The sequence below is a fragment of the Macaca nemestrina genome, chromosome 6 (assembly GCF_043159975.1).
Source record: "Macaca nemestrina isolate mMacNem1 chromosome 6, mMacNem.hap1, whole genome shotgun sequence".
NCBI lineage: Eukaryota > Metazoa > Chordata > Mammalia > Primates > Cercopithecidae > Macaca > Macaca nemestrina.
Window position 1 is genome coordinate 110,929,297 of NC_092130.1, and position 12,241 is coordinate 110,941,537.

General features: G+C 32.9%; 1 protein-coding gene across 3 annotated transcripts in view; it reads right to left on the reverse strand.

The window, feature by feature from the left end:
* Positions 1–1,787: 1,787 nt before the first annotated feature.
* The window catches only part of LOC105499472 (ring finger protein 180), a 227,131-nt gene continuing 216,677 nt past the window's right edge, over positions 1,788–12,241 (reverse strand). For all 3 annotated transcript variants that reach the window (XM_011772032.3, XM_011772031.3, XM_071098877.1), the window contains one exon: positions 1,788–5,024. In XM_011772032.3, coding sequence (XP_011770334.2) covers positions 4,825–5,024 — 200 coding nt within the window. In that variant the 3' untranslated portion in view covers positions 1,788–4,824. The remainder of the gene's footprint in view (positions 5,025–12,241) is intronic.

The following is a 12,241-nucleotide window of genomic DNA, read 5'->3' on the forward strand; positions in this document are numbered from 1 at the left end:
TTAATGTAGGCATATGAAGGTTTAAAAGGCATTGCTGTTGACTTCTGATCTAGGTTGACTTCTGTACTATATTCCTGTCTGCCCGATTTACTTGCAATATCGGAATCAGAATAGCCAGTAGTGTCCATTTAGTTTTGTAGTATTTGCAAATCGGAACCTAGGTTGATTTCTGTACTATATTCCTGTCTGCCCAATTTACTTGCAATATTGGAATCAGAATAGCCAGTAGTGTCCATTTAGTTTTGCAGAATGTACAAATCAGAACTCTACTTCATTTTTTGAATGACAGTTCACATTTTTCTAAAATGAGAAAATTACACTATAGCTACATCATTATGATTTAAAAATCGATGTAATTCACAATTAGGTTCCTATTAAGCTTCTGTTTTAAGGCAAAATGAGATGTTTAGTAATAAACTACTGGAAAGTAGTTTATTAATTATATCACAGCTAAATTGGACTATATCATAGTATTATTAATTATAGTCAGGAAACTACATTTTGTTCCCCTTAACAAATGGCAAGACCAGTTTCTAAAACATGAATGATTTTCTGTGCCCTTATCCAAGGATGGGAAATATCAGAGATGGCTAATTTTCCCTTAAGACCCTCCTTCCCCTATATTTGAGGGGCAATGCCAGTGGATCCAGAAAACTTTTTGCCCCTGGATCCTGGATGTAACCTCAGAATCCTTCTTAATAAAGCATTCTAGGCAGCTACCAGAAATCAAAGTTGCCAGCAGAATAAAAGTTATAAAATGTAGCATTTCATATTAGTCTCCTGCAAATATTAAAATTTTTCATTGTTACAAGCAATGAAAATTGTCAAAAACAAAGTACAAGTATCATACTCCTGCATTCTTAATCCAGACCATCTTTTATTCCTCATGCTTCTCTGGCAGTGTTACCAAAACTTCCTCAGTGAATATTGAACTTCATCAAGTTACCAGATATTACTGACAGTATAGTGAAAAGAGTAAAAGGTCTTAGAATATGACAGAATAATCCTTCTTGTGTGACTTTGGTTACATTACTTCTCTTCCTCATCTGTAACATGAGGATGTCATCTGATACAGAGTATTGAGAAGATTAAATAACACATTAATGTAACCAGCAAACATACAGAAGTTATATAAATGTTAGCTGCTGTCTTCCCTCACTTCCCTTTTCCCCTGAATAGTTTTGTTGGTAGACAAGGTGACTCTTGTAAAGCAAGTAAAATATTTATCAGGTTCTAGAAGAACACTATTTGTCTCTTGCAAGGCTGTTACCAGTAATAAAAATTCACTGTAGTGGGCAGTTACTTAACTATTCTCTTTATTTACTGGACATGCTCTAGATGAGGTTCTTAGACTTGATATGTGAAAGAGTGAGGGAAGTTTAGAAGGATCATGTTTTACAGTACTTAATAGTAACATATAGAAAGAGAAATACCCATAAGTTTGTAATACTAGTCCAAAAACTACTTTTAGAAGTACTGAAATAAGAAAAATAATGATCAAAGTATATCTATTGTACAATATGAGAGATCCTCAAGGACAGTGGAAATGGTAAAGTATTTGTTATCCTGACCCCACAATAGAAGCATGGATGTAAGATAAGTACATATTTTAGTAGATGCTTGTTACTGTAATATGATAATACCATGGTCTAAAGATACTTCTTGATGATGGTTCTTCCAGGATCTATGCAAGAAAAAGTAAAAACTGAAATGTGTAAAGTAATTATTATAGGTATTGTCTTCAAGAAAAAGCACAAGAAAAATAAATGCATTCTGGGAAAAAAGTATACATTGGTAGAACTTTAATGTTCTTTGAAAATTTACTGACAAACACTTCAAGAAGTAAGAATTGAGCATGTTAAAGCATGCAAACCTTTAGGAACACTTTCCTAAGTGACAGTGTTCTCTGGCTTCAACTACAGAATTCTGTGAAGAATCAAAGACTTCAACTGTAATTGCATTCAGTCAGAGAATGCTCTTCTATAAGGCATTCTTTGAGAAATCCATATAAAAATTAGATGTTTAAGAATCTGTGTATTTAGCCATACAAAAGACATTTAAATGAAAATTTTATTAACTGGAATGTTGTTATGCCATAGAACTTAGGAGCAAGATTCCAAGGCAGAAGTGAATCTGATGGCAGCACTGCTTTCATATTTAGCATATAATACTAGAGTGGCATTAATAATATAGCAGGTACAGAAAATGTTTTTCCCATTCCTGATTTTGTTGGATTCATACTGGTAGCTTTGTAAAATATAAATTCTGATTCTTTTTCAACTTTGTCTAATTTAAATTCCCCTATCTTCTAAGTATAAAATAAATGGATCTGGATTTGTGAATTTGCTTTTGTAAAATTAAAAAATAATCCACTGAAACTATTCAGAAATGTACCTCAATTAGGGCATTTTTTTAAAAGAATGTGTGAACATGTTTAAAATTAACCTTTACCATAATTAAGTTTGGTAGAAATAGAAATTATTATAGGTAATAACTCATAAAATTAAGCTTATTAAATAATATTACTTGGGACAAGTACTATACTTTGTTAACTTTAACATTTTTCTTCTTTTCCCTTCTTTGGTTCTTTATCGGACAATGAGTTTTTACTGTGAGACATGCTAAGGAAGAGCATTATAATTTTTTGTTTTACTCTAAAGCTCATCCATGTATTTTATTTTGAATGGCTACTGTGTGCTACGTACCAGAAGAAACTTGTTTCTTTCCATCTGAGATTTTATCTGACTTCTCATAAGCTGGTGGATCTAGGAAATGCCATACTTCTTAATATTTAGCAGTTTTTTATCCCCACTTGTATAAAATTTAAGAATATTTTAAAGTAAGATGAGTAATTTATAATTTCATGAATTTACTTATTTTAATATTCTATAATTTTCAGATCAAGTTATTAGTCAAGATGTATATACTCAATCCATTTTGAATGCTTTTCCAGATAATACTTTCTTCATTTAAAGGTTCATATTTATTTAAGGGTATCATAAATATTTAGTGGATTGAGATCTATAAACGGATATGTATCACTGACCTAACAAATATATACTGGGAATCAACTTTGTTTCTATGAGAGATCTGTACATATAATACTACTTATTTAGTTTATACATAATTAAACTAAGCTTTTATTGAAATTTAGGAAGGAATCAAGATATGTTTTCTAGAGTTTATAAACCAGAAGTTGCCTAGGTAATGGCTGCAATTTAAAGTTCTTAAAATAATGCAACTCCTCAGGTGTGTGTTAATTTTTCAATCTTGTTATATATTTTAAGAGGGCTGATATTTTCCCTTATGTTTACTTTGAGCAATTAGTAATTATAAATATCCATTTATGAGTATAAAGGTATCTCTGTGTTTCTAAATTATATTTAGTTTTCTGATTTCTAGATTTGATGTCTAGTATATACTATTATTTTCTGTAATAGATATAATTTAAAACACAATAATAAGAACAGCATTAGAATAGAAATCAGTACCATTCTTCTAGATATCTTAGAACATCACATACCAACAGTCAAGTGCTTTTATTGAAATACAGTTAGTAGCAATTAGCCTAAATTTTGGCTTTTCATAGATTGAAACTGTTAAAGTCCAGTTGATCCCAATGTTTTTGGATAGTGGTAGTATTTTTAGTGCCATGAGAGAGTCACCTAGTTTATGTAAAAGTATGCTTATTGAATTACCAGATATATGACATCACAATGTAGTAATATTGGATGAGTAATTCATAATAAAAACTTTTGTCCGAGGTTTCACAAAGACCACCAGAATAACTGAATAAATAAGCTTAAGTCTCTGCTCCAGTTTTTCATTTTTCAAATTGGGTTACCTGCCCCAATTCTATCCCACGTTCTAATGATTCAGGTCTCCTATTTTTAAAGTTTAATAATGAAAAAATTAATGATTACTGTAACTAAAAATGTCAGGCTTTCTTTCTATAAATCCATAAGCCTATTTCTAACAATTCTTTATTCAGACATTTAAAAACTTAAAAAAAATTAAAAGCCACTCTTTATTGCACATTTACAATATATTTGACCATCTCCTCGTTAAATGAATCACTAAACTACATTTTGGACATGCACTGCTCTTTTAAACTACTAAAAGTCGGTAAATTTTTTATGTCTTCAGGTGATTAATCTTTCTATCTGGAAAGTGTTAATATAGCTCTCTAAAGTGTCTGTTCGTAGATATTAGTCTCATGATTTGTATTTACTATTCAGTTTATAATAATTTAAAATGTTGCACTAATTAGATCTGTACAAAAAGAATAGTCAGTTTTCTTGGTAATAGAAAGGGATATAAGTAGTGATAATTAGAAAGCAAAACTGAACATACCCTGCTACATTATTTCCCAGAGAATATGGTTTATCTTTAATACATATAATTTGCCTGAGAATAAGTGGTGATTGATTAAATATTTTATCAGTAAAGATAAAATCTACCTAGATTATCATTTCTTTTTGTATTTTTACTATTTTAAGTGGAGAGAAAACTTCAGTTTTTTACAATCAAAATAAGTATTAAAGTGATATTATAAAATCAGAGCCCCAAACCCTAACCCAAGAACAACTATGAAATTAATAGTGCATTGTTGCTAAGTGGTGGGTAGGTTAGCTCTTGAATAAGGTTTAGTTTGTTACATGAAAAACATTAATAAATGAATTCATTATTCTCAGGCTTTGTATAAACACCAACAATTTGTATAATGCAACATTAAAAAAACTTCAAAGCACATTTTAAAAATGTTTAAGCAATTGTTATTTACATCATTTATGATTGGTCAACTGTAGTAAGGTATGAAAATTCCTAAAACGGAAAGAAAAAATAGCAAAGAAAGCAGAAAACAATGAATCCAATGACCCAGTTCACTGAATAAATATATATGATCACCATATCCATGTCAAACCACCATCCACGGCTATCATCCTCAAAGTGCAGGTAATCCATCCTGTGTGCACCATGCGGGAACTGCCTTCTTGTAACTGGAGCTGCACGTCTGTGGAAACCTAGAAGATGTATGAACATATTAAAGCCCATTAAATTCAAGCTAGTGCTCAGAAAAGAACCTGCAACATGAACACAAGTACAATTAAACAAAGCATATCTTGATTTCACTGAGTGGATTTATGTTGCTTCCCGACAGTTTTTTCAACGACAAGCAACTATTAGAAGCCTCTTCTAGTTCAGGGCATTAAAGGCAGGGTAGCAAAGAACACAGGATATTAAGTCAGGAGATTTGCCTAGGTCTGCCACTTCATTGGGGCAAGACATTTATCTCTTTTGGTCATGAATTTCTCATTTCTGCTATCTGATTTCTTCAAAAATTTGTGGGAATCAAATGTAATTATTTTCAAGAGAATATTTTCTAAATTTAAACTTTATTCATGTTTTATTTTTACAACTGCTTTTATAACTTCTGATCACCCACTTAACCTTGTATCTTATATTATGAGAATTTCATTCAGTTTAATTCTTTGAGCAAGGTTCTAATAATAATACCTTATTTTGTTTTAGCATCGAATAAACTGGACAGATGTAATGATACTCCTTTAAAGAAATTTAGCTTTAATTTCCAGAGAATTCAAAGCATGGGGATTGGTTGGTAGAGAAAAAGCAAATCTTGAAAGTAAACTATAGTCTACTTATTACTAAATGAATATGACATTTCTGAGAAATATTACACCATGAAATACAATTTTCTTTTGTATATTTAATGCTAATTAGAGCTTGAGAAAAAACCTGCTTAATAGCAACTTGTTTTTTTTTTTTTTTTTGGTTGACCAATATATAAACTCAAAGTCATTTAAAAAACAAGATTCAATTTTCTGAGGACTGATAACCTATTAATCTTTTGCTTTTTACTTATCTACTTTCTACTTTAAGTATTTCTGTGTTTATTCGTGTTAGGAAGCAGGGACAGCATAATAAACTAGGCAGAAAAATGTAATTCTGGTACTTGCTAGCAATTCTGGTGATAAAAGTTCTGTGAAGCTCTAGCTTGAGGCAGATTTTGGTTCATTTGTTACAACAATTGAGTAATGTTAAATATGCTCTAGGTCAGGCTGCTTATTCTGATGGCAAGGTTGCATTTACCTGGGTATTAGTATGGTCGCTTAAAGTCAAAACTCTTTAATCAAGAACTATCCTATTTTTTATGTATTAAGTTTATTTGGAAATTATATTTGCTTATATAGGTTCAAAACATGAAATTTAAAAAGATAAACATGAAGTAAGTGATATTTTAAATTAATTTTTAGAGCTACATTTCAAGTAGGTTTTAAAATGATTTCTAATTGATCTTGGTTGACTTTCTATCATATCTGATTAAAAAACTTTTTTTTACTGCCACACAATATTTGTACATTTTTACGGCATATATGTAATATTTTATTGTTTATCTTTGTAGTCTGGTGGTTCTCTGTAGTGGTATCCTTTGTATTTTTTCTCTTATTTGTATGTTTGTTCTACCATTTGGGTTTTACTTTCAAGTGTTTTCATGATGTCATTCTTTTGCTTCCAGGTGTAGGACTCCCCTAAGCATTTCTTACAGGGCCAGCCTAGTGGTGATGAATTCCATCAGCATTTCCTTGTCTGGAAAAGGCATTATTTATCCTTCATTTCTGAAGGAAAACTTTGTCAGGTATAATATCCTTGGCTGCCATTTTTTTTCTTCAGCACTTTGAATATGTCATTCTATTCTCTGGTCTATAAGGTTTCTACTGAGAAATCCAATGTTTTCTGATTGGGGTTCCCTTGTAAGTGACTAGATACTTTTCCTGTTTTAAAGATTCTTTGACTCTTGATAGTTTGGCTATATGTACCATGGAGAAAACCTTTTCGCAGTATGTCTATTTGGGGATTTCTGAGCTTCCTGTATCTTGATATGTAAATAATTTTCTAGCCTTGTGAAGCTTTCATCTATTATTTCATTAAATATGTTTCCTATACCTTTCATTTTTCACTTCATCTCTGGGACACCAAAAATTTGAATATTTGGTCAGTTTATGGTGTCTCATATGTCACACAGGCTTTGTTCATCCTTTTAAAATTCTTTTTTCTTTATTTTTGTCTGACTGGGTTATTTCAAGAGACCTGTCTTCAAGTTCTGGTATTTTTTCTTCTGCTTTATCTAAACTATTATTGAAGTGCTTGAATATATTTTGTATTTCATTTACTGAAAGAGTTGGGGAGAGAAGCAACTTGGAAAACATATTACAGGAGATCATCCACGAGAACTCCCCCAACCTAGCTATAGAGGCCAACATTCAAATCCAGTGAATGCAAAATATTTAATAAGGTTATCCCCAAGACATATAATCATAAAATTCTCCATGGTGGAAATGAAAGAAAAAATGTTAAAGGCAGCTAGAGAGAAAGATCCCCTACAAAGGGTAGTCCATCAGACTGACAGTGGACCTCTCAGCAGAAACCTTACAAGCCAGAAGAGATTGGAGGTCTATATTCAACATTCTTAAAAGAAATTTCAACCAAGAATTTCATATATGGCCAAACTAAGCTTCATAAACAAAGGAGAAATAATATCCTTTTCAGACAAGCAAATGCTGACGGAATTTGTCACCATAATATCATCCTTACAAGAGCTCCTGAAAGATGCATCAAATACGGAAAGGAAAGACTGTTACCACCCACTGCAAAAATTCTAAGTTCACAGACCAGTGACACTATAAAGCAACCATACAAACAGGTTAGCATAATAAACAACTAACAACAGGATCAAATCCACATATATCAATACTAACCTTGAATGTAAATGTGCTAAATACCACAGTTAAAAAAAAAAAAAAAGGGGGCACAGCATGGCAAGCTGTATAAAGAACCAAGATCCAATGGTATGCCATCTTCAAGAGACTCATCTTACATCCAGTGACACCTACAGGCTCAAAATAAAGGGATGGAGAAAAATCTACCAAGCAAGTGGAAAGCATTAAAAAGCAGGGGTTGCAATCCTAGTAACACAAATACTTTAAACCAACAAAGATTAAAAAAGACAAAGAGGGGCATTACATAATGGTAAAGGGTTCAATTCTATAAGAAGACTTAACCTAAATATATATGCACCCAACACAGGAGCACCCAGATTCATAAAGCAAGTTCTTAGAGACTTTTAAAGAGACATAGACTCCCTCACACTAATAGTGGGAGCTATCAACACCCCACTGAAAGTATTAGATCACTAGGAAGGAAATTAACAAAGATATTTGGGACCTGAACTCGACACTTGACCAAATGGGCAGAACTTGCAACCACCAAACAACAGAATATACATTCTTGTCATTGCCACATGGCACATATTCTAAAATTGCCCACACAATTGAACATAAAACAGTCCCCAGAAAATTAAAACTGAAATAAAAACATCCACACCCCTGGACCACAATGCAATAAAAACAGAATTTAATAAGAAGAATATGTCCCAAAACTATACATTTAACCTGCTTCTGGAATGGAAATTAACCTGCTTCTGAATGACTTTTGGGCAAATAATGAAATGAAGGCAAAAACCAAGAAGCTCTTTGAAACTAATGAGAAGAGTTAAAAGGGAAACTTACAGCACTAAACACCCACATCAAAAAGTTAGAAAGATCTGAAATTAACAGCCTAACATTATAACTAGAGAAACAAGAGCAAACCAACCCCAAAGCTAGAAGACAAGAAATAATCAAAATCAAAGCTGAACTGAAGGAGACAGACACAAAAAGCCATTCAAATATCAACAAAACCAAAAGCTGTTTTTTTTTTTTTGAAAAAATTCAGATAGGCCACTAACTAGACTAATAAACAAGAAAAAGGAACATCCAAGTAAACACAAAGGGGATATTATTACACACCACTGACTCCACAGAAATACAAGTAACCATTAGAGAATATTATGGACACTTCTATGCATACAAACTAGAAAATCTACAACAAATGGATAAACTCCTGGACACCTACACACTCCCAAGACTGAACCAGAAATTGAATCCCTAAAGAGACCAATAATAAGCTCTGAAATTGAATCAGTATTAGCCTATCAACCAAAAAAATTCCAGGACCAGACTGATTCACAGCCAAATTCTATAAGATATACGAAGAACGCTGGTACCATTCCTACTGAAACTATGCCAAAAAAATTTAGGAGAGACTCCTCTCCAATGCATTCTATGAGGCCAGCATCATCCTGATAGCAAAGCCTTGCAGACAAAACAACAAAAAAATAAAACTTCAGGCCAATGTCCTTGACGAACATCGATGCAAAAATCCACAACATAATGCTGGCAAACTGAATTTATCAGCACATCAAAAAGTGAGTTCACCACAAATAAGTAGGCTTTATCCCTGGGATTCAAGTGTGGTTCAATGTATGTAGATAAATAAATGTGATTTGTCACATAAACAGAACTAAAGACAATAACCATCTCAATAGATGCAGAAAAGACTTTCAATAAAATTCAACATCGTTTCATGTTAACTCTCAACAAACTAGGTATTGAGGGAATATACCTCAATAATAAGGGCCATCTATGACAACCCCACAGCCAACATCATACTGAACTGGCAAAAGCTAGAAGTATTCCCCTTGAAAACCATCATAAGACAAGGATGCCCTCTGTAACCACTCTTATTTGAAAAGCATTGGAAGTCCTGGACAGAGTAATCAGGCAAGAGAAAGAAAGAAAGAACATCCAAATAGGAAGAGAGGAAGTCAAACTATCCCTGTTTGCAGACAACATGATTCTATATCTAGAGAGCCCATAGTCTCAGTCTAAAAGTTCTTAAGCTGATAAGCAAATTCAGCAAATACTCAGGATAGAAACTCAATATGCAAAACTCACTAGCATTCCTATACACCAATAACAGGTGAGCAGAAAGCCAAATTAAGAACAAATTCCCATTCACAATTACTACAAAAAGAATAAAATACCCAGGAATACAGCTAACCAGGAAGGTGAAAGATATCTACAAGGAAAACTACAAACCACTACTCAAAGAAATCAGAGATGATACAGACAAAAGGAAAAACATTCCATGTGATGGATAGGAATAATCAATATCATTAAAATGGCCATACTGTCCAAAGCAATTTAAAGATTTAATGCTGTTCCTAGCAAATTACCAATGACATTCTTCACAGAACTAGAGAAAATTACTTCAAAGTTCATATGGAACCAAAAAAGAGCCTGAATAGCCAAGGAAATCCTAAGCAATAAGAATAAAGTTGGAGGCATCATGCTATCTGCCTTCAAACTATGCTACAGGGTGATAGGAACCAAAACAGCATGCTACTAGTACAAAAACAGAGATCAATGGAACAGAATAGAGAGCCCCAAAATAAGGCTGCACATCAACAACCATCTGATTATCAACAAAGCTGACATGAACAAACAATGGGGAAAGTACTCTCTATTCAATAAATGGTGCTTGGATAACTGGCTTGCTACATGTAGAAGACTGAAGTGGACCCCTTACTTATACCATATTAAAAATCAATTCAAGATGGGTTAAAGACTTAAATGTAAAACCCCAAAACATAAAAACCCTGGAAGACAATATACACGATATGTCCAATTGATTTCTGGACATAGGAATGGGCAAAGATTTCATGATGAAGATGCCAAAAGCAATGCTGCATCAAAAGCAAAAACTGATAACTGGGATCTAATTAAACTAAAGAGCTTCTCCACAGCAAAAGAAACTATTAACAGAATAAACAGACAACCTGCAGAATGAGAGAAAATTTTTGCAAACTATGCATCTGACAAAGGTCTAATATCCAGCCTCTATAAGGCACTTAAATTTACAAGAAAAAAAACAACCCCTTTAAAAAGTGGGCAAAAGACATGAACAGACATTCTTGAAAAGAAGACATACATATGGCCAAGAAACAGCAAAAAAGCTCAATATCACTGATCATTGGAGAAATTCAAATCAAAACCACAATGAGATACCATCTCACACCAGTCAGAATGGCTACTATTGAAAAGTCCAAAAATAAAAGATGCTGGTGAGATTGCAGAGAAAAAGAAATGCTTATACACTGTTGAGAGTGTAAATTATAAATTAGTTCAACCATTGTGGAAAGCTGCGTGGCGATTCCTCAAAGTCCTAAAAACAGAACTACCATTCAACCCCAGCAATCCCATTACTGGGTATATACCCAAAGGAATATAAATCATTCTATCATAAAGACACATGCACATGTATGTTCTTTGTAGCACTATTCACAATAGCAAAGACATGGAATCAACCTAAATGCCCAACAATGGTACACTGGATAAAGAAAATGTGGTAAATATACACTATGGAATACTATGCAGCCATAAAAAAGAATGGGATCATGGCCTTTGCAGGAACATGGATGGGGCTGGAGGTCATTATCCTTAGCAAGCTAATGTAGGAACAGGAAACCAAATATCACATGTTCTCACTTATAAGCTGGAGCTAAATGATGAGAACACATGGACACAAAGAGGGGAACAGTAGACACTGGGGTCTATCAGAAGGTGAAGGGTGGGAGGAAGGAGAGGAGCAGAAAAATAACCATTGGTTCTTAGGCTTAGTACCTCAGTGATGAAATAATCTGTGTATCAAATCCCTGTGACATGAGTTTACCTATACAACAAACTTGCACATGTACCCCTGAACCTAAAAGTTAAAAAATTATTTTAATCAATAAATTTAAATTAATTAATAAGTTAAATTTATTACATTCAAATTTCTAGTTTCTAATAGGGAAAATTAAATAAATGTAAGATTTTGTCTGGTAGGGTTGAGCTTATGAGGATCGCAAACCACTCTAATATCCAAGATTTTTTTTTGTCCACCAAGTACCAATTTTTGTCCCCATTTAAAATGCATGGTACAGGAGATAATACACTTAGAACTATTATAACGTAGTAGTCAATGTATATATTTTAATACACACAACCACTTCATTTTAAAAAAAGATTTGGATTGGAGTTAATGGTAAGAGAAGCTTCTGCACCAGGAATTCACTTTTATAGGCATAATCATAACTTATTCTTTGTGATAAGCTGGTAATTATTTTGCTATTAAGACACAGTTTAAAGAGTACTCAGTATTCTTAGTTCATTTTAACTATGCTATAGTTCATTTTAACCATGCTATTTTAAAGAGACATAATAAAGACACATACTTCACTTTTTTGCCATACAATCCAGTGAAAAAAGGCATACTGCAGTGAAAACTGTACGCTTCAAGG